The 22,873-nt window shown below is 37.3% G+C and overlaps 2 protein-coding genes across 13 annotated transcripts; both read left to right on the top strand.

Annotated features, from left to right (window-relative positions):
• The first annotated feature begins 1,894 nt into the window (after positions 1 to 1,894).
• Positions 1,895 to 21,591, top strand: LOC115994148 (peptidyl-prolyl cis-trans isomerase PASTICCINO1-like). Of its 12 annotated transcripts, none has more exons than XM_031118200.1 (11): positions 1,895 to 1,983; positions 2,383 to 2,983; positions 9,840 to 9,898; positions 10,009 to 10,082; positions 10,387 to 10,548; positions 13,026 to 13,074; positions 14,769 to 14,846; positions 15,694 to 15,788; positions 15,872 to 15,943; positions 16,037 to 19,478; positions 20,044 to 21,591. In XM_031118200.1, exon 10 carries the CDS (start codon positions 16,682 to 16,684, stop codon positions 17,840 to 17,842), a length of 1,161 nt encoding a protein of 386 aa, XP_030974060.1. In that variant the 5' UTR covers positions 1,895 to 1,983; positions 2,383 to 2,983; positions 9,840 to 9,898; positions 10,009 to 10,082; positions 10,387 to 10,548; positions 13,026 to 13,074; positions 14,769 to 14,846; positions 15,694 to 15,788; positions 15,872 to 15,943; positions 16,037 to 16,681; the 3' UTR covers positions 17,843 to 19,478; positions 20,044 to 21,591. The 12 variants fall into 12 exon arrangements, with proteins under 12 accessions (XP_030974060.1, XP_030974058.1, XP_030974055.1 ...); XM_031118198.1 differs by having other exon boundaries at positions 13,018 to 13,074; XM_031118195.1 differs by lacking the exon at positions 14,769 to 14,846 and having other exon boundaries at positions 10,390 to 10,548; positions 13,018 to 13,074.
• Positions 21,568 to 22,533, top strand: LOC115950226 (the record flags this gene model as incomplete). Its single annotated transcript, XM_031067461.1, has 1 exon — positions 21,568 to 22,533. A coding segment is annotated over one exon (489 nt), but the record flags the coding sequence as incomplete, so codon positions are not given.
• Positions 22,534 to 22,873: the final 340 nt, after the last annotated feature.

Raw genomic sequence — 22,873 nt, 5'->3', positions numbered from 1 at the left:
GATCAATGGGTTTGCTATACATATGATATGATATGATATGCTTAGTTATAATTAACTTTAAGCTCAATTCACTGCGAAACTCTGGTAATTAAAATCTGCACTGGTCATCGATTTTGCAGTCACTGTTGTGATTGGCTATGGCTGTATATATATATATATATATATATATATGAGTCAGGCTCTATGCTATATTACACCATTCCATAATTTCAAAATTGACTGTTGGGTTGAATTACATTGTGCGTGTTTAAAACCCCACATTTTTTTTTTCAAAGCTCACCTTTTTTTGGCTTTTGTTAATGGGTTTGCGAATGCACTAGTTAAGGAAGACTTAAGCAGGTGGCATTGCATTGTGAAGTAGGGAAAGCAAATAAACAAATACCCTTTTAACTAAATGTCTTGATTGCAATAAAAAACTCAATGTTAACGGGACTAGTTACAGCTTTTTGCAAAGAGCCTATTCTCAAAAAGTTGAACAAATAAGATGTGGGTGGGTTATCTTCTTCTTTTTCATGATAAGGCTCTTGGCAGATGTGGGTTATCTTCTTATACCCTCCATGCTTGCCACATATCAAGATGATTGGAGAACAGTCGCTATCCTGTCATAAAATATTTACATTTTAAGTTTTTTAAACTTAAAAATTATGCACAAAACATGAGTTGTGGATCAGATAGTAGATAAACTCTAATCAACATGAAATTTGGTGTCCATATTAAAAACTATGAAAATTTGTAATCCAATGGTTGGATTTTTAAAATATTAATCCTAAACTATGGACTGGTGTAACATTGCAAGGAGTTAGACCAGGATCATAACCTTGTATGTATGTATGTAATATATGTGTGTGTGTTTCCTAATAAAGAATATTTTTGAAGGAAATGCTATTTCAAACTTGTTTGGTTTATTCTTTCATTTGTGATAAAAAGGAGAGAGAAAATTGTGCTTGGAAGTTTGATGAAAGCTTTGATGAGGCCTGGTGGGGGTGATTCAAGGCCTTCAGATGGTGATCAGGTTACTCTTTTATTTATTTATTTGTTTCTCTCTAGTCGTTCTTGATTGTACTCTTTTTAGTCTTAAATGTTTGTGACCGGTTTAACAGGCAGTACTATATATGCTCAATTGGGCATCTGAGTGGCGGTAAATGTTTTAATTTATAAATTTACAACCTGTTTAGTGGACATTCTTGCAATTGAAATGGTGTCTTATACTAAAGTGGCTGTATTATCATCAGGAACTTGGGCTATTGGAATTTATAGTTGGGAAGTGAAGTAAGAAATTTATGTTGAATTTATGTTTTGCAGGTCATATATCATTGCACCATTCAAACGTTGGATGGAGTTGTTGTTGAATCTACTAGATCAGAAAATGGAGGTCAGCATGATTTTATGTGTCTAAGCACATTCTGGCTAAACTAGAAAAACAGTTCTATCTTTTTTTCCTGGTTATATGGTATATTTTAAAAATTTGTTGCTATTCTATCCTATGCACCACTGATGCCTATGTGGTCGGGTAGTTTTGTATCATCTGGCTTAGGCCACTCTTTACTCTTGCAATGAGTGTTGAAAAATCATTGTTAATGCTGACTTTAACCCTTGCATTTGAGTTCTTTGCTCCATGTTTTAAGGTTTTTTTGTTCAGATGCTTTTCAAAATTCCATTGGAAGCTTCAACATATTTCTAGTTAATTTTATGTAATTGTGTTTGTTACATCTCGTTTAGCCTGTAATGGATGTACCGAAGTTTTGTAAGAAAGTTGTCCCTTTGCCTCCAACACAATATTGAGGATTCTTTCTTTAATAATTAGGCCTCGACTAAATTGATTTCAATGTTAAAATGCCTTCTGCTACAGTTATTGGCTTGAATAAATATTTACCATACATGACAGGCAGAGGTGCTCCAATAAGACATGTTTTGGGCAAAAGTAAGATGATAGTGGGATTGCTAGAAGGAATCTCAACGATGTTGAAGGGTGAAGTGGCAATGGTAATGTTTTCCTAGTTTCTTAAACTCTGCATATCACAAAACAATTGGCAAAAAATATGGCAAAGAATGGAACAAATTAATCATTATGTTATGTATACAATGCATATTTGAAGAAAGGCGTGTTGCTTTTTTTTTTTTTTTTTTTAATCCTATTAGGTTTCATTTTTAGTTGGCATTTCTGACAATTTTTTTTCTTTGTTTCCTGGAAAAAGAACCTTCTACAGCAAGACAAGTTTAATTTGAAAAAGAAAAGGAAAAAAAAAAAATACAGATTTTGTTTGGGAGTGAAAATTATGTTAAATGATGGTTTGATCATGCTGGTATATTTTACTTTATCCAGAGCAAAAATTATGCTTATATATTTAACTTACTACGAGGTTGTAATGTTTCTTGTTTCAGTGATGAAACCTCAATTGCACAATAGTGAGGATGATTGTCCAGTTTCTGTTGCCTATGACTTTCCGAATGATGATGAACTTCATTTTGAGATTGAGATGATAGATTTCTTCAAAGCCAAGGCAATAATGTCCACTTTCAATTCTTTATCATGGGAATGATTCATGATATTCATCTTTAAAAAATCATGACATTTTGAACTTTACAACCAGCACACTGCACACGTGGATTTCATCATTACATGGAGTTATTACTAGCAATGTCAATTCCATTCATTGGAATTTATTCAAGATCATAGACCTTCAATTGGAGGGCCTTTATATCTGAAATCCAATGTTGGTATCTCTTGACTAACATTAAACCTAATTTTGACATTTTAGATCTAAGGAGTAGTTCTATAATTGCATCCAACTTTCATGAAGACTCCCTATGGTGATCCTAACAACAAACACACATTTACCAGCCTTTCCCCTCATCTCCATTTTCTACCTATGAAGGAAAAGAATAAAAAAATTTGCATCCAACTTCTTTTAAATCTAATCAAGATTTTCATTAATGTGTTGATTTTCAGGATGTAAGTGATGATTTGGGAGTTGTAAAGAAGGTATTGGCAACTATATGAATTGTTGCATTTCAGTAATTTTGATAGGAACATCTTGTTATTATTTAAGGGGGCCATATTGTGATTCTGATATGCTTTCAAATGATGAAAACAGTGAAAAATTCATTATGATTAATCTCCTTCACTATATTGTCTGCATAAGAAGGTTGTCTCTATTCTATTGGCTGCTCACTGCAACCTTTTAAATTTGTGTGTTTTTAACTTCCTTTTTTAGTTTACTAATGGGAGTTTCTGTTCTGAATTGTTACATTGCCTCATTATTCTTATATTGAACTGAACGGATAATCCTGAGGACATTCTCATCTGGTATATAATTGGGTCAAGAATGATATTTTTTAATATTTTCCTGTTAGATTGTAGAATTGAGGGAACAAATAAATTCAATATGGTCAACATGTTTTTTATTAGTTATTTTAATATATGCTTTGCACCAAAACAAAAAAAAAAAATTTTTTTTGATAAGTGACGAAAATTTAATTAAAAAACAAAAAACAGCCAACCCGAGTATATTGGGAATGTACTATGGGGGCATAAATCAAAAACTAAGATTACAACGATCAAGTAAAACAGGAAGAGAAGAACAAGAAAAATGACAAAAGACCACACTCCAGTCAAGGAGAGTGTGTAAAAACAAAGACTTAATCTCTAACATAGAGCGTTTACATCCCTCAAAGTTTCTAGCATTTCTTTCGCACCAAATACACCATAACAAGCAATGAGGCACAATTCTCCACAACTCTATATTTCTATGTCGTCCAAACCTACCCTGCCAAGACTCAAACAACTCAATAACCTTCTGAGGCATAACCCAATGAATTCCAAACAAACAAAACACCAACGACCACAACTCACAAGCAATGGGGCAATGAAGAAGAAGAAGATGATCCACTGACTCCCCACAATTCTTACACATATAGCACCAATCAAGAACTAGCACATGTTGTTTGCGAAGGTTGTCCGTGGTTAAAATCTTACCTAAGGAAGCAGACCATGAAAAGAAAGCTACCCTAGGAGGAACCTTCGAATTCCAAATCATTCTCCAAGGGAAGGATAATAGGGTAGAAGGGTAGAAAGAAAGATAGAATCCTCTAACCTCAAAACCTCTACTCCTTGTTGGCTTCCAACAAACTCGGTCCGGACCCAATCCCCTTACCTTCGAAGAGTAGACCATATCCATAAACCGATCAAAGGATTCTTGTTCTCAATCTTGTGGAGGACGACGAAATTTAGCATCCCAATGAATCCTCTCACCCGACCAACACATAACCTCCGCTACTGAAGAATCCTTTGTTCTACTAATACAATAAAGTTTCGGAAAAGCCTCTTGGAGAGTACAATCTCCACACCACACATGTTTTCAAAACTTCACTCTAGTACCATCCCCCACATCATATAGAAGGAGTTTGGAAAAACTTATCCAACCACACCTAATATGTCTCCACAAGCTAACACCATAATCACTGGTCACATTTTTCGTGGACCAAGCACCCCAATCATTCCCATATTTCACCTCAATAACCCTCCTCCATAGAGCATCGGTCTCTATGCCATACCTCCATAACCATTTTCCTAACAAGGCAGAATTAAAACTCCTCAATCGTCTAATACCCAACCTTCCAACCTGCAATGGCTTACAAATCTGAGCCCAATTGACTAGGTGTAATTTAGAATCCCCACTAATACCACTCCACAGAAAATCTCTTTGTAACTTCTCCATATGATTTGTCACCTTCCCAGGTAAAGGCAGAAGGGAAAGAAAGTATGTAGGTAAGGAGGAAAGAGTACTTTTAATAAGAGTTACCTTACCCCCCTTAGATAGATACAACCTCTTCCACCTTGCTAATCTCCTCTCCATCTTCTCCAAAATAGGATTCTAAATTGACAACTCCTTAAATTTAGCTCCTAATGGTAGCCCCAAATATCTCAAAGGAAGAGAGGATTGCCTACAACCCACCATCCCCACCAAAACATCCATATTATGCACCACACCTATAGGAACCAACTCAGATTTCTCCAAATTAATCCTTAAACCTGAGACCTCCTTAAATCTAGCCAAAATTGCTCTCAAACTAGCTATTTGCGTAGGATCAACATCACAAAAAATAAGAGTGTCATTAGCAAATAAAAGATGAGACACCATCATCGAGTTACCAGCCGTATTACCTACAGAGAAGCCTGAGAACTGACTAGTAGTAGCAGCCACATCCAACATACGACTCAAACCCTTCATAACAATATCAAATAGCAACAGAGACAACAAGGGGTCCTCTTGCTGAATCCCCCTAGAACTACCAAAGAAATCAGAAGGACTACCATTGATCAGAATGGAGAATTTAACAGTAGAGATGCAACACAGTATCCATTTTCTCCATTTCTCTGAAAACCTATAGCGTTGAAGCATATACATTAAAAAACCCCAACTCACATGGTCATATGCCTTCTCCACATCCAACTTACACAACACTCCTGGAACACCTGACTTCAATCTACTATCAATACATTCTGAAGCAATTAAAAAAGAGTCCAATATCTGTCTACCTTTCACAAATGCATTCTGAGAATCTGAAATAAGCACATGAGCCACCCTTCGAAGACGATTGGCCAACACCTTAGAAATAATCTTATAAATCCCACCAACTAAGCTAATAGGCTGAAAATTCTTGATCTCCACAGCATCCACCTTTTTGGGAATAAGAGCAAGGAAAGAAGCATTAAGGCTCTTCTCAAACACAGCCTGAGAATGAAAGTTTTGAAACACTGCCATAATTTCAGCCTTCATAATACACCAGCAAGACTGAAAGAATGCCATAGAAAAGCCATCCGGGCCAGGAGCCTTATCACCCTTAAAATCACTAATTACCCCAAACACCTCTTCCTCATCAAATGGCCTATCTAGCCAAAGTGCATCTTCCTCCGAGATACAAGAGAACTCCACATCATCTAATAAAGGTCTATGAGCCACAGTTTCAGCATATAGTTGCCTATAGAACTGAGAAATACAACCTGCTATAGCCTCCGGGTCTGAAGACAATTCTCCATCCACCATAAGCCTATCAATGGAATTAAATCTTCTGTGAGAGTTAGCTATACAATGAAAGAATCTGGTATTCCTGTCTCCTTCTCTAATACAAAGGACTCTAGACTTCTGCCTCCAACAGATTTCCTCCATCAAAGTAACTTTTTCTAATTCACCTCGAATTCTCTCCAACTCTAGCCTTTCCTCCTCCAATAAAGCTCGACCATCCTCAATCATCTCTAAATTACTAAGCTCTTTCCACAATTTTCTCACTCGATCTTCAACATTTCCAAAAACCTCCACATTCCATTTTTTCAAATCATTTTTCAAAAGCTTCAATTTATTGGCCAAAACAAAACTAGGAGCTCCTAGGACATTATAAGATTCCCACCGAGATTGCACCCTCTCCACAAAACCCTCTTCTTTAAGCCACATATTCTCAAATCTAAACGGCATCCTGCCTCTGTGAAAGGAACCACCCTCAAGAACAATCGGGAAGTGATCAGATAACAGCCTAGGCAAGCGTTGTTGAGAGATAGATGGAAACTTATCCTCCCAATCTGCAGAAAACAAAAATCTGTCCAGTCAAGCCTTCGAAGCAACTTCACGAGAATTAGACCAAGTGAAATATCCCCCTTGAAGTGGAATATCAATGAGGCCTTGCTCAAAAATGAAATTGGAGAATTCCCGCATAGCAGCAGTAAAAGAGGTAGAACCATACCGCTCGGAAGGGAACCTTACAACATTAAAGTCACCACCCACACATCATGGGACATTCCACCAACTGTACAAACCAAATAATTCCTCCCACAAGAATCGTCTGTCTCTCAAAGAATTAGGACCATATATGCCAGTAAATGCCTAGACAAACTGATCTGACATACTTGTAAATCTACAAGAAACCGAAAATCGCCCCATAGCTTCCTCCACTTTATTTACAACCCGTGTATCCCACATCAGGAGCACCCCTCCAGAAGCTCCACAAGAGCCTAGATAAGACCAATCAACATGTTGACCCCTCCACAAACTGCGAATCACAGCTCTAGTTATCAACTCCATTTTAGTTTCTTGAAGACAAATAACATCTGGCCCCCATTTCCTAACCAGATTACGAACCCGAAGCCTTTTATCCCTATCATTCAGCCCTCTAACATTCCAAGAAATAATCTTCAAATTCATTGATGAACCGCCACAGCCCGCTCCTTACTTACATTCCTTGATTTCGTTGAACCAACCTCAACATTCAAAGAGGTCAATAAATTTTTCAACTCTCACTGACCTTTCTGCCCTGACTTGCTGTGCTTCATTTGATCATCTACTGTCTGAAGCTTTTTATTCTTTTTCCTGGCCCCTATAGCTAGCAACAATCTCGTAATTTGCTCCTCAAAACCTTCCAAGGAAGTGCCCACTAATTTTCTAAAAGCCTTAATCCGATTTGTTACCCATTGTGATAAATGATTACCATCAACTGACTCCTTACACCCAACCCCCAGCTCAGAAGTACACTCCCACTCCAAAGGAACTTCTATGGCCAATGGTACCATATCTAAAGGCTTGCCACTACACTCCCAATTCATCGACCTCTCATCAAAATCCCACATCTCCTCCTTTGCCTCATTAACAATAGACAAAGAGTCTACTAACCCATCACAATCCTCTGCCCAGCTCACCATCTGACCTTCATTGATAAAGCAATCATTACCTGTTATAGTCTCTACATCCGTGACTGAACAATCTGACACACTCTCTGGGGATCGATATAAAGATAGAGGAATCACTACTTGTCAACCATCCTGCAATTGTAGCATCCACTCTTTGGAGTTACCCCATGATTTATCCAAGTCACTGATCGATTCCCTAATAGTGGGATAAGAATTAAATACCACCTTCAAATCAAAAGCCTCATGCACCATCACCCTTTCCTCCGGACCCATTGATTCATCATCCTCATCCTTCATCGCCGTCGGAGATGACGACTTTTCCACCAAATTTTCTTACGAGTCCCCAGATGACAGCACCTGTGGCTCTGCCGGCTCCAACAAAGGACATATCGGAGCTAAGGAAGATGAACCCAGCTCGCATGCAGCCTGGACCACTTTCGCTGTCAATATCGGCAAGGTAAGGGACTGGGTAACTCAGCTTGGGCTCACCTGGTTGCTAGATCCACTCCCGCTTGGTTCTTCTGGTGCCGATATGGAATATTTCAAGCCCATAGAGACCATCGGAGCCATCGCTGTCGTCCTTGGTGGTAGAGACTCAAGCACCGAGCTCGATGGTAACGATATTGAGCTTGGGTCAACTGAGCTTGACTCTAAATTACCATCCGCAACAGCCTCAAAAATAAAAGGGCTTGACAACAGTGGGCCAGAGTCATTACCCACCCAATGTGCATGGGCTTCAAAAGGTCCATGGTCCATTACCTTAAGAATACCCTGGGTAGAATAGTCCCCACATGCCACCCACTTTACAACTTGCTTATCACCATTATAACATTGCCAATATACCCGCTTCTTACCAAATTCATTTACTTCCACACTCAAACCTTTCCCTAACCAGCTAGACCTCTTAATTTGACGCTCCCTACCAGAATCAACATCTTTCAAATTCAAATTATTCAACCTTAATTTATTTTGTTCCGGGATTTTCTCCTTAATCTTAGTATCTCCATTAATACCACGGTGACTCCCCTCCACCTCACCTACGGCAATCGGTATAGTATTATCAGCCGGAACTTCAATAGCCACCACCAGAATCCCAGCTTCGTCTCTCGGAAGTGGCATTGTGTTCTCCACTACTTGGATCTTCTCTGTCTCTAATGGGGGGCTGGTGCGAATGCTTCCTTACTTGCACCGACACTTTTACCATTTCAGCAAAGGACCGAGAAGGGTGAATCTCTGAACCCAGCTTAGACTTGTACAGTAAAGCTTTTAGACCACCCAACGCATACTGAGAAGGTTCCAACATTCTCCTTAATTCAATCCCAAAGGCCCTCCAACCTTGTTGTGCCTTGCCTGCAGGAATAATGATAGATCTTCTCATCCCGCCTACTTTTAACTCTGTTACTAACAAATATTGCCCAAACGAGTTAGAACCCCGTTGCACTGTGTATGCGGTGTCTCCTTCCCTGAGCATGAAGAATTGTTTGGGGTTAACCCCAATCACCATGTGTTCCAAGCTTTGCATTAACCATCGTGCTGCATTCTTACCCATAAAAACTGATTGCATGAAATACTTCCCCCGTTCAAAAATCCTAAGGGAGAAAAAGTTCCCTCCTTCTTCAACCACCAATTGAAACAACTTCGATTCAATAAAAAAACTGTGGAATCCACCCATATCGATCCAAAACAGAAGTAACAAATAACCGGGAACAATATTTCTGACTAATTTAAGGTAGCCGGGCCTCTCTAATGGATCATACTGAAGATTTACTTGACATGACTAGATGATAGTGAACTTGAGAAAAAGAAAATCATGCAAAGCTGTATCAAATAAAAACCATATCCAATAAGGCAATTTCTAATCCACAGTAAAGATAATATAATGGTTGCTCATCTACTCTTTGCTTATGATTCTGTTTTGTTTTTTGATGCTAATGAGGAGCACTTTTTTATTTTAAAATCATATTGTTTTAATGTTATAATTGGTCAAAAAGTGAATTTGAATAAAACAAAATATAAACACATATGAGTGGATATTCTGTATTTTGTAATATCCATGATTATAATCTGCTGTCCAGAAAAAGAAATGTGATGGCAATATCACCTTTTCTTTCTTGGGTAAGTATGCAATAACTATAGTATTAAGATACTCCTACATGAACAGGTAATAAATGAAGGGCTGGGTTGGGAATCACCAAGGGAACCTTATGAAGTAACAGCTTGGTAGGAACTTATTCTTGCCCATATATATTCGCTTCTGTTTTTATGTGAAACTGCCAATTGGAATGCTTGAAGATTCTAGTGGAGTATGATTGTTTCCAAGATTTCTGCAGAGACTGGTGATGGCAAATTGATTCTGTTATATATGGAAGGAGAACCATATTTCTTTACTTTTGGAAAATCAGAGGTCAGTAAGACATCTCTCATAATTTACTTTCTTCAATTTGTTTGGTGTGCTTGGTTTTCTGAGTGAAATAACGTGCATCATTAGAATTTTCTGATGTGTGTTATATTTGCTGAGTTTGATATTTAGGCCCTCTTTTATAATTCAACATACTGTACTTATTTGTTAAGGTAACTCAGGAAACTATTGAACTTTTTAGCTGAATAGGAAAACTATCTTCATTGGCATAGCTTTAGAGGAAACTACTATTCTCTGTCCCCTAACTTATGCTCTTTTTCTATATGGGCATCATTGCTCATGTATAAAGTAGGTACCTAAAAGTCTTGAGATGGGGATTGGAATGATGGCACGTGGAGAGAAGGCAGTAGTATATGTCACCAGTCAGTACCTAACTCAATCTCCTTTGATCCCTGTGATAGAAGGTTTGGAAGAAGTTCACTTAGAGATGCAGCTTTTCCACTTCATTCAGGTCTGAAGTTCTTCCTCATTGCAAATCATAGTGTTTCTTCATCCATCTGTATCTAAATCTTTGTTGTAACAAGATGAGTATTTGAACTTTTGAGTCTTTAATTTGCATCCACTTAATGGTGTGGTGGATTGTTGATGATGCCTTTTCTTACAAAGGTGAATTACATGTTTTAAAAGGAACGAGTTTTTCCCTTTTTCTCAAATCTAACGAGTCATTCAGAATATTTAGTCCTGTGCTTCAAGATGAAATTAAATTATAAATGTCCCCTTTTTATGTGAAATATTAGGCATTTGTGTGGTAACTGTTGTAAAAGCTGGTTTTCTGATGTTCATTGAGAACAAATTTCAGAAAATAAAATTGCAAAATCGGGGGAAAGCAGAGAACATCTTTTTGATGTTTCCGAAAAACTTGTTTTGGGAACAACTGAAAACACTGAGAAAAGGCAGTGCTCAGTTGAGTGCTCTGTGCAATTCACTATGGGTCATATGAAAATGTTCACTTGAGTGAACAGTTTGCCAATTCCTTCAATCCTTTCTAAATTATAAATATCCCTTTTTTATGTGAAATATTAGGCATTTGTGTGGTAACTGTTGTAAAAGCTGGTTTTCTGATGTTCGTTGAGAACAAATTTCAGAAAAATAAAATTGCAAAATCAGGGGAAAGCAGAGAACATCTTTTTGATGTTTCTGAAAAACTTGTTTTGGGAACAACTGAAAACACTGAGAAAAGGCACTGCTCACTTGAGTGCACGCTGCAATTTACCATGGGTCGTATGAAAATGTTCACTTGAGTGAACAGTTTGCCAATTCCTTCAGTCCTTTCTAATTCCATATTTTTATTAGTTCCCTTAATTCTTGAATCAGTTTGTTATCAGAAGATTGCTAATGACGCAAAGGTGTTAAAATGTGTTGAAACAGTTTGTTTAGTAGATTGGTTCGCTAATTTTAGTTTCATAATTCCCCCTTTCCTTGAATCAGTTGTTATGCAATCCAGTGAATCCACCATTAGGAGAATCAAACATAAAGATTACAAATTATTCCAAACATGTTCTTTGTTTTTGGTTTTCTGAACACTGTTTTACAATTTTTCTTATCCAAATGTATTTTGACTAAGAAAATGCAATCCACCATTAGGAGAATCAAACACTTACATGATGATTCCAATTACTTTAAAATTGTTCTTTGTTTTAATTTCAAAAAACAGAGTTCTTCTTCTCTGTTTCTCTATCTCTCTTCTTCTTCTTCTTCTTCTTCTTCTTCTTCCTCTTTTTTTTTTTTTTTTTTTTTTTTTTTTTTTTTTTTGCAGTAGAAACTTTGTTTGAAATGGTTGTCATCGTTGCATATATTCCAAGATGGCTGTGGAAGTGCTATTGTTGACCATCACACTAGTTTTTACTTATAGATGAGAACTCTCATTGTTGAGTGGTCATTTGGATATTCAAAACATGAATTTATCTAATTTTAAGTTGTTTTTTTCATCATATATAGAAACTAATTCATGACAGGAAATTCCTATTAGATTTTGTGTTGAAATGTGCTTTTGGCTTTAAAATTCTTTGGAAGTAGTTGCATATTGAGTGTAAATTATCACTTTTAAGTTTCTTCAAGAGAGGTGGATATAGACTTAAATTATGGTAGGTGCTTTGAGTTTTGAGGATTCTTTTTTTGATTGAACCATGCGTACTTCGAGATCTTTCTCTGGTTTAATTGATGAATCATCTAATGCTTATATTGCATAAATTTTATTGCACTATTTACGTGGTTTGAACTTGAAAAGTATAATGGATGAAGCAGAGAAGATAAGACTAACAGTATGTTATTAACTTGTAATTTTGCTGCATCTGTACACCTTGCTGCTATTTGATGTTTAAACACAACTTATCTGTTGCTTGAAGCACAAATAAATATTGATTTAATTTTTATTTATTGAAGTTTGGAAGTCAATTGTATCTTTATAAGTTGATTGGATTTTATTATAGGTCTTTGTAGTTAATTATGTTATTAGTGTTTAATTTCCTTGGGTCAAGGGTATTTTTGTAGTTCAATAATTGTACTCTTATGGAGACATTTTACAATTTGCTCGATTTATGAATATTTCTCTTGGATTTTTTTAATGGTTTGGTGTTAACTTTAGCCAACACAAGGTGCTGGCTTCTAAGTAAACTATCCCACTTTGTGCTTACTCCAAGCAACCCTAGGTGTTGACTCCTAGGTGCTTTTTTATATTATATTATAATTTTCATTGTTCATGTTTTTCAATTTTTGTATTGCATCAAGTTTTGGTTTTGTCTATCGTCATTATCACATCAAACTTGCATATGTTCAATGTTTGCACATGTGTGCCAAGTTGTCTATCAATACAATCGCATGTTTTATCCTTGTTATGGTGATGAATCAAAAAAATATTATCCAGTCGGTTTCTCTTAGGACCAAGGCAAGTTAGATCTTTGATGCTATTGTTCATGGTCAGGGGAACAGGCTATTCAAAGAAGGAAAATTTGAACTTGCTAAAGCAAAGTATGAGAAGGTATTATTTTTCTTCACCTTATATTGCGAGTACTTTTGTTTGGTTGACCATTCTGTTCCATGCTAAAGCAAAGGATTACCGGATAGTTTGTTTTGGCATTAAGATTTTTTGGAAAATGAATCATTTTCCAAAAAGCATTTTTTAGAAAACTATCTAATTTTCTTATGTTTGATATTGACCTTAAAATGAGTTGGAAAACTATCTCTTAACTTCCCTTATTTAGCTTTGTGTGAGATATAGTTATTTTTCTTATTTAGTTTTGCATAAGATAAAGTTGTTTTCCAAAAAATTTTAGTGGAAAACAACTCTATCTCATTCCAAGCTAAATATAAGAAGTTAAGGGATAGTAATTGCTGATAACTAGCAATCCTGTTGCCCAGTTTGGTTAGTGCTATACCACAATAGTATTTATTCAGTGGTCAGAGAAACTTCTATTTGAGAATGGTCTTTGTTCTTTTGTGAGAAGTTATTATTTTCTTCACCTTTTATTGTGAGTACTTTTGTTTGGTTGACCATTTTGTTCCATGCTAAAGCAAAGGATTACCGGTTAGTTTGTTTTGGCATTAAGATTTTCTGGAAAATGAATCATTTTCCAAAAAGCATTTTCTAGAAAACTATCTCATTTTCCTATGTTTGATATTGACCTTAGTTTTGCGTGAGATAAAGTTGTTTTCCAAAAATTTTTAGTGGAAAACAACTCTATCTCATTCCAAGCTAAATATAGGAAGTTAAGGGATAGTAATTGCTGATAACTAGCAATCCTGTTGCCCAGTTTGGTTAGTGCTATACCACAATAGTATTTATTCAGTGGTCAGAGAAACTTCTATTTGAGAATGGTCTTTGTTCTTTTGTGAGAAGGTATTATTTTCTTCACCTTTTATTGTGAGTACTTTTGTTTGGTTGACCATTTTGTTCCATGCTAAAGCAAAGGATCACCGGTTAGTTTGTTTTGGCATTAAGATTTTCTGGAAAATGAATCATTTTCCAAAAAGCATTTTCTAGAAATCTATTTCATTTTTCTATGTTTGATATTGACCTTAAAATGAGTTGGAAAACTTTCTCTTGACTTCTTTATTTAGCTTTGTGTGAGATAGAGTTATTTTCCTCATTTAGTTTTGCGTGAGATAAAGTTGTTTTCCAGAAAATTTTAGTGGAAAACAACTCTATCTCATACCAAGCTAAATATAGGAAGTTAAGGGATAGTAATTGCTGATAATTTGATAATTTGGTTTGTGGGACCTAGAATATTCAAGGCTTTCAGGTGATGTAATGTCCTGTCATTTAATGCCTTAGAAAGAATTGATTTTGCATGTATTACCCACTAAGTTCTTAAATGATATTTCTTACAAACTTATGAAAATTGTAGATTCTATTAATATTAAAAATATTCTTCTGAATCAAAAACTAGAATTTCTGCTATAATATATTTAAAATGTATCCATTGTCCTTTCATTGTCATACAATACTGTATCATGTTAATCCACAAGATGATGACGAAGGGAAGGAGTTTATAAATACACTAGTGGGTTCCTTTTTGTTCTTTCCATTCATGATGAAAAGGAGCTGCGATTGGTTGATTCTTGATTTTCTCATTTTCTATCACTTTAGCCTCTATATTCAAGTTGGATGACTGTCTATTTGAGTGTTTGTTTGTTTTGTTTTGTTTTTTGTTTTTTTGCTTCACGTGTTTGAAGAATCTATTACATTTGGATGTGGCTGCATGCCAACTGAAACTGGGAGAATGCAGAAATTCCATCGATACATGCAATAAGGTTTGTTTTATGACTTCAACATGTGAGTAGGCATGCTTGTTTCATTGGAAAAAAAAGCAATGAAATCAGTGCTTAGCACGTGTAATTGAAATCAAGGCGTCACTCCATTTTATTGAACAAATAAAGTATTGCAAATAAGATGGCCGCCTGGCTGGATGATGTCCGTACAGTTTGAGGGTATTTTTGGTATTTAAAAATGCATTAGAAGCCCTAGATGCACTAGAATAGTTTTCCTCATGTATGTAACGCTAGTAATGGCGGAATAGGGTGGTATCTATACCTTTGATTACTGTAGCTTCTTTTGATAAGACATCATAATAAAAAACTGGTGTTCAAATCTCTCGTTCCCCCTCCCCATAGGATCATACTTACTTTCTAAGAATAAAAAGGTTTGGGCAGACCATGCAAATCTAGTGTTCTTGTGTGCGCTTTGATCATTTCTTCTGTTTTTATCTTTGTTGTTTGCATCTCATAGATATTGGGTTAGGTTTCTCATTTCCTAACATACAGTAATATAGAAATTGTTACAATTAAGTGCTTGTGCTGCAAGAAACAAATACTTAGCTTGGCCTTATCACTCTCTAATGTCACAATTAATAATGAACCTTAGAAGATTTAATTGATTGGTGAATGAATGGAAACGGTATCTAAAGAGCTGTAATTAATCAGAAAATTCTCCTATCTGACTTTGAAAGAAACCTAGCATGCTAATAGGTGTTAAATCTTCCTTATGTTGTATATACGTTCAACTGGTACAGTGGTACTTGTAACTGCTCTCACAGACCAAGATTAATTAACTTGAGTTTTTCTGGTACATATTTTCCTGATGGAACTGCGTGGGTTTTAGATGCAAACCCTGCACATGTGAAGGCTCTTTACTGCCGTGGAATGGCCTACATGGCAGCTGGAGATTTTGAGGAAGCAAGGGGTGATTTCAAAATGGTAATGCTTATTATTCGGTTATATTAGTAGTTGAGCATTACATTCTTGACCCCATTTTAAATCTTGCTTCTGGATGCTATTAGATGATGAAAATTGACAAGTCATCTGAAATTGATGCAACAGCTGCTCTTCTAAAACTGAAGCAGAAGGAGCAGGTGGGTTGAAACACTGTTAACTTTCCTATTTACAATCTGAAACGGAGTTTAAATGCTTTATGCCTTTCTAAATGTCCATCATTTGATATGCAGGAAATTGAGAGGAAGGATCGGAAACAATTTAAAGGATTATTTGACTAGAAACTAGGGGAAATTGCTGTTTCTGGAGCTGAAGATAGAGAAGATAATGATATGGGTGAAAGCCAGACAAATTTTGATAAGGAGGATTTGGATGCAAATAATTCAGAGGGATCCCCGTGAAGCTGCAGCTGATGCACGTAGAATGGGTTGGTTCTCCCTCTTCTGGCCTACTGGTGGAAGACTATTTTCAGCTCTTGGGCTGCAAAGATGTTCCATATTATGATTTTTGTGTCAAACTGATCCTGGGGTTAGGGCATCTTTGCTTGTAATGCATTGGCTGAAGTGGTGCTTTAATTTGGTTGGCTGCTGGGAAAAGTACAAAAAAAGAATCTAGATTCTAGAGTACTAGCCATTTATATGCTCCAAGAAATAGAAAGCAACAAATAAATGATTATCTTATACGTCTTTGGCACCTTTTAGATTTCTTGAATTCTTTCTAATACCAGAAAAGAGGAAGCCAGGTCCTCTCCCCTGTAGGAGCTCTTTTCTCTCCCCTTTTCACGGTGTGAGTTTCTTTTCTCCCTTAGTACTTTTCAAGGGTTTCTTTCTTGGCCTGCCCTCCTTGTTGCTGGGGTAGTGGCCATTTAAATCTAAACCATGGAAAACAAAGTAGTCAACCAGCTGAAAAATTTACAGCTAACCAAGGAAGAAGAAGAAAGCATTTCCATTACAAAAGCCAGTAAACCAGAACTGATTGAAGAATGTCATCACAGCCTCTTTGGTCGTCTCCTTGCCTATCGCCATCAGAATCTGAGGGCTCTCAAAAGCACCTTAAGGGCAGATTGGAAGATGGGGTCTGATCTAAGAATCATTGAGGTAGGAAACAATATCTTGCAATTTAAATTTAGCTCTATGTTTCAACTAGATTGGGTGGAAAGAAGTGGTCCTTGGAATTTTGATAACAACCTTCTCCTTCTTTGCCGTTGGAGGAAAGGGTTGACATCCACAAATATTTCCTTCTCCCATTCCCCCTTTTGGGTCCAAGTATGGGGACTTCCTTTTGAGCATATGTCTGAAGAAGTAGTGATAGAAATTGGGTGCAAATTGGGCAATGTTTTGGAGGTAGACAAACGATCCATGCAAGCAGATCAGGCGGAGTATATCAGATTAAGGATCAGTCTGCCCATTGACAAACCACTCCGAAGAGGAGGATTTATTAGTGTTGAAGATGGTGAACGATATTGGGTGACCTTTAAGTATGAACGGCTCCCCACTTTCTGTTTTCTTTGTGGAAAGCTGGGGCACGATGACAAGCATTGTAAGGAAACTCTAAAGGAGCATCAACAAGGAAAGCAATACGGAGAGTGGCTAAAAGTTGGAGGAAGTACTAAACCCGGAGGTGAATATGCCGGTGCGTCGACTAATAGGAGGGAGGAAAAAATGAGAAGTGATGAAACAAGGTTCAAATCACCTTCGGAAACTGAATGTTTGCAGCCATGGATGCAAACAGAGGATGAGAGGAGCGCTGGTAATTGGAGCTTGAACGAAGAACGCGCCTCGGGAGAAGGTAAGGATACTGGTATGACAGAACCCAATGAGCAACATCATCTGAGCAGATGGGACAACGCCTATGTGATGGAGATAGAAAGGCTGCCAGATCTTGAGGTACGTAACAAGCAAAGTGTAACTAGAGCTGATATAGTCAGGGAATTGTCCAAAGAGAACCAGGATACTCAATTAAGTGTGGGCCAGGCAGATAGGCCCAGAAAAGCAAGAAGCCTCCAGCCCAAAGAAGAAAGATCACGGGGGAATAGATAATGAAGTGGCGAAAAAAAGAAGAGGCCGACCCAATTAATAGAAAGAAGAGTGCGTTAAGTTAAAGAAAATTGCCAGAGAAGTTGGAAAGGCCCAAGGCGCTGAAGTGGATATTACCCCTACTAAGGTTAGTAAAAAAAGGCCTAATAATATAGAAACTCTGTCTGTAACAGAAGGAAAGGCTCAAAAAATGTATTTGTGAAAGGAGTGTTAGGGAGGATGAATTTTTATCTGATGAAACGGCGGTGACTACAATGCAGCACCGCCGAGAACAATGATTGCCTTAGGATGGAAATGCCGAGGGTTTGGGAACCCTCGGACAGTTAGAGTGTTGCGTGAATTTGTGCAACAATGGGATCCCAAAATAGTCTTCTTAATGGAGACTAAACTAAAAAAGAAAAGGATGGAAAAGGAGAAAGAAAAGGCAGGTTTTAACAATGGTCTGGTCCCAGTACAGGTAGAAGTGGAGGTCTTGCATTGTTATGGAAAAAAGATATAATGGTGGAAGTCCAAGGTTACTTTGACAACTATATCGATGCAATTGTCACTGATCCAACCACCGGGTTTAAATGGTGAATTACTGGATTCTATGGGCACCCAGAAACCCATCGTAGGAAAGAGTCATGGAATTTACTTAGAGATTTGAATAGAAGATACAGAATACCATGGATGTGCTTTGGAGACTTCAATGAAATTGTTTCCATGGAAGAAAAGAAAGGTGGGGCTGTGAGGTCTCAAAGGCAGATGGAAGATTTTCGAAATGCTATTCATCAATGTGGTTTTAGAGACCTGGGATATCGTGGTCCTGATTATACATGGTGTAACATGCAAGAAGGAGATGATAAAATATATTTAAGATTGGATAGGGCCTTAGCCACTGTTGATTGGATAGATCACTATAGAGAAACAAGGGTGCACCACCTGGTTGACTCTACATCTGACCATTGTGCATTGTTAATCACTAACTCTATGACTCAACAGCCGCCTAGAAAGAGAAGATTCCATTGTGAAGCAATGTGGATTAAAAGAGAAGATTGTAAAGATGTTATTAAAGATGCTTGGAATGGGTGTGGGGATCTCAGTTCGCGAAGTGGGATTGCAAATGGGCTTAGACAATGTGCTTCTGACCTCTCTCGGTGGAACAAATTAGTGTTTGGACATGTTCCAAAACTGATTCAAAATAAAAGGAAAATTCTCAATGCTTTAGTTTTGAGAGACAGAGATGGAAGTTTGGGTAGTGAAATTAACAGTGTGAGAAAGGAGATCAATGACCTCCTAGATAGTGAAGAAATTATGTGGCACCAACGATCAAGAGTGCAATGGATGATGCTGGGTGATTGCAATACCAGGTATTTTCACTCAAAAGCCTCAGATAGAAAGAGGAAAAATGCCATATCAAGAATTATGGATGAAAATGGAATCTGGCATGAAACCAAGGAAGGTATTGCAAATGTTACTGTGTCCTATTTTGAGAAGCTGTATACTACCTCCTATCCTAGTCATATCTCAAAGGTCATTGATACAATTCCCACCAAAGTTTCTTCAGAAATGAATCAAAGTCTTATCAAGGAGTTTACCAAAGAAGAAGTGCTGGCTGCCCTAAAGCAAATGCATCCAACCAAAGCCCCTGGCCCTGATGGTATGTTTGCTATATTCTTTCAAAAATATTGGGATGTAGTGGGTAATGATGTTACTAGTATGGTTTTGAATGTGTTGAATTGTAATAATTCTATAGTTGAAATTAACAAAACCTACATCACCCTGGATCCAAAGATAAAAAGCCCATCTAAAATGATAGAATATAGGCCTATAAGTCTTTGCAACGTAGTGTATAAGCTCATATCATAAGTATTAGCCAATAGACTGAAAGCCATCCTCTCTCATCTTATCACAGAAAACCAAAGTGCTTTTCTCTCTGAAAGGCTAATCTCTGACAATGTCCTTGTAGCCTTTGAAATTATGCACTATCTTGAACATAAAAGAGATGGCAAAGACTGCTATATGGCTGTCAAATTAGATATGAGTAAGGCATATGATAGGGTTAAATGGGGCTTTATTGAGAAAGTTATGGAGAGAATGAGCTTTCATGAAAGATGGATTGGTTTAGTTATGTATTGTATATCCACTGTTTCTTATTTTATTCTCATAAACGGTGTAGCCCATGGTAGTATATTCCCACTCATATATATTCTTACTGTGTGCAGATGGTCTTTCCTCGCTCATTAATAACGCTGCTAGAAATCAGCGGCTGAGTGGTATAAGCATGTGTAGAGGCTGCCCTATGATCACCCACCTCTTCTTTGCTGATGATAGCTTATTGTTTTGCAAAGCTAGCAGCCAAGAATGCCATCAACTTGTTGAAATCCTCCAACTATATGAGGCTGCATCAGGCCAGAAAGTTGATACTGATAAATCATCAGTATTTTTTAGCCGTAATGCTCCTGAAGCTTTAAAGAATGAGGTGTTGAATGTTCTTGGTCCTATGTAGAACTCTCGGCATGGTAAATACCTTGGTCTTCCCACTATCATTGGTAAGTCCAAAACAGAAGTCTTTGCAGAAATTAAAGAGAGAGTAGGGAAAAAGTTAGCTGGATGGAAGGAAAAAATGCTCTCCATGGGTGATAGGGAAATTCTCATAAAAGCGGTTGTCCAAGCAATTCCGGCTTATACAATGAGCTGTTTTCAGCTACCGAAATGTCTTTGTGAAGAAATGGAAGGGATGATGCGAAGATTCTGGTTGGGGCAGCGCCAATAAGAGTTAAAAATTGCATGGGTCAGTTGGAGGAAGCTTTGCAAATCAAAGGATAGAGGTGGCATGGGGTTTAGAGACCTTCAAGCCTTCAATTTGGCTATGTTAGCAAAGCAGGGCTGGAGACTGTTAACAAATCCGGACTCCTTAGTTGCCCGGATTTATAAAGCTCGCTACTACCCCCACGGAGATGTTCTTAGGGCAAAGCTTGGATCCAACCCCTCATATACGTGGAGAAGTATTAGGAATGGGCTTGAAGTGATAAGGAGAGGAACCTGATGGCGGGTTGGAAATGGGAATTTGATTCACATATGGGAGGATAAATGGATGCCTACTTCCACAACTTACAAAGTAATCTCTCCCCCTCGGCCTTTTGATGGCTTCCCTATGGTCTCTAATCTCATCGACAAAGATACTAGAAGGTGGAAGGCAGATTTAGTTAGAGCATTGTTTCTACCTTTTGAAGCATCCACAATCCTCAACATTCCCCTGAGTTACAACTTGCTTGAAGATAAGATCATTTGGGTTGGAAATAAAAAGGGGGAGTTTATAGTGAAAAGTGCATATTACATTGCCCTTAAACTGAGCAAAGGGGAGGATGATGAGGAATGCTCTTCAGTAGATTATAGAGCTGCTCTATGGAAAAGAATTTGGCACTTAAAAATCCCTTCAAAGATCAGAATTTTTGGATGGAGGGCATGCTTGAATGGACTGCCCAACTGCTGAGAACTTAAAGAAGAGGGGAATTAATACAAGCGAGCTTTGTCCATGCTGCGGAAAAGATCCTGAATCAATAACTCACTCCTTGTTGAGATGTGAGTTTGCCAAGAAAGTCTGGAATTGCTGGCGGGAGTGTCCAGTAGATATTCCATCAAGTCAGTGGGATTTTTCTGATGTAGCATTGGAAATTTTGGAACAAGGGACAGCTATGGATCTTGAGGCTTTTTTTGTCACGGCATGGTCAATATGGTATAACTGAAACCAGGTGGTGCATGAATCAACCTGCCAACTTCCCAATCAGATTTGGAATTTTGCTAAAAGGTTCCTTCAAGATTACAAAGAAGCCTCTTCATCTTCAGGCCAAGATAAGACCTGTGATAGCAATAATTGGCGTCCCCCTCCTGCTGGAGTATTTAAAATAAATGTGGATGGAGCTACTTCAAAAAATGGAAGGAATTCAAGTGTGGGAGTGATTATTAGAGACTCCAAAGGAATCACAGTTGCTGCTTGCGCAAATTACCTTTCAGGTCAGTTTTCAGCTTTAGAAACTGAAACTTTAGCAGTTGAATGTGGCATCCTTCTTGCTCGGGAGATGGAGTTAGAGCAGATAATCATTGAAACTGATGCTCTATCAGTAATTCAAAGTATTGCTGCTAGTGAATTTGATGGAGGTATGGGCCACCTGTATCTTGGAATCATTGTTCTTCTCAAGTCCTTTAAGAGCTGGGAATTAAAGCATTTGAAATGAGTCTACAACAGAGTTGCACATGAGCTCACACAGTCTACCAAAAGGAATGAAGCTTCTCAATGTTGGAAAGGAGTTTGCCCGCCTATGGTGCAACATCTCATCCAGAAAGATTGTGTTTTGTTTCGGATGTAGCTCTTGTTTTTCTTTCTTTACTCTGTTGTATTGCCTTTTCTGTTTGCTTATGTATCCCTTTTCTAATCAAAAAAAAAAAAAAAAGAAAAAAAGAAAAAAGAAAAAAAAGAAAACAGGAAGCCCACTATGTTAACATAATATTTTCTTTTTCTCCATTGAACTAGTAAAAGCCACGTCATTAATTGGATCGTTTCACTTGCCTATTGGATATTTCATCTCTTCTTTTTGATTCCTCTCCTTCTAGGCTACTACAATAACCATATAAAATAAACAACTGCAAGTTGTTTAATTCAACAGTACTTATCATAGCATTGATGATAACACTAGGCGTTTACCATCAAAAAAATAAATACAGTAATATTTTCATTGTTAAAAATACTTTTGCCAAAAAGATTGTTAAAAATACTTTTGCCAAAAAGAAAACAACAGTATAAATACTGTGACAACTATGCAATGTACATGTAGAAAACATTTCTTCTATGACCACCCAATTTGTCATAACTTGTTGAAGGGATTGACTGTGAGTAGTGAACAGTCACTTTACATGGATTGATAACTTTTTCTCCACCATTAGTAGCAGTCGATTGCATCAGAATTGTGACAAAAGTTGTGTTCTTAAACTTTTTCAATAAGAATTTTCAAATTCTTTCCAAAGTTCTCATGAATCGCATTCTCAGGCTGGGTA

Source organism: Quercus lobata, chromosome 6, assembly GCF_001633185.2.
Source record: "Quercus lobata isolate SW786 chromosome 6, ValleyOak3.0 Primary Assembly, whole genome shotgun sequence".
Classification (NCBI taxonomy): Eukaryota; Viridiplantae; Streptophyta; class Magnoliopsida; order Fagales; family Fagaceae; genus Quercus; species Quercus lobata.
This window is presented reverse-complemented; position numbering and strand designations above follow the sequence as displayed.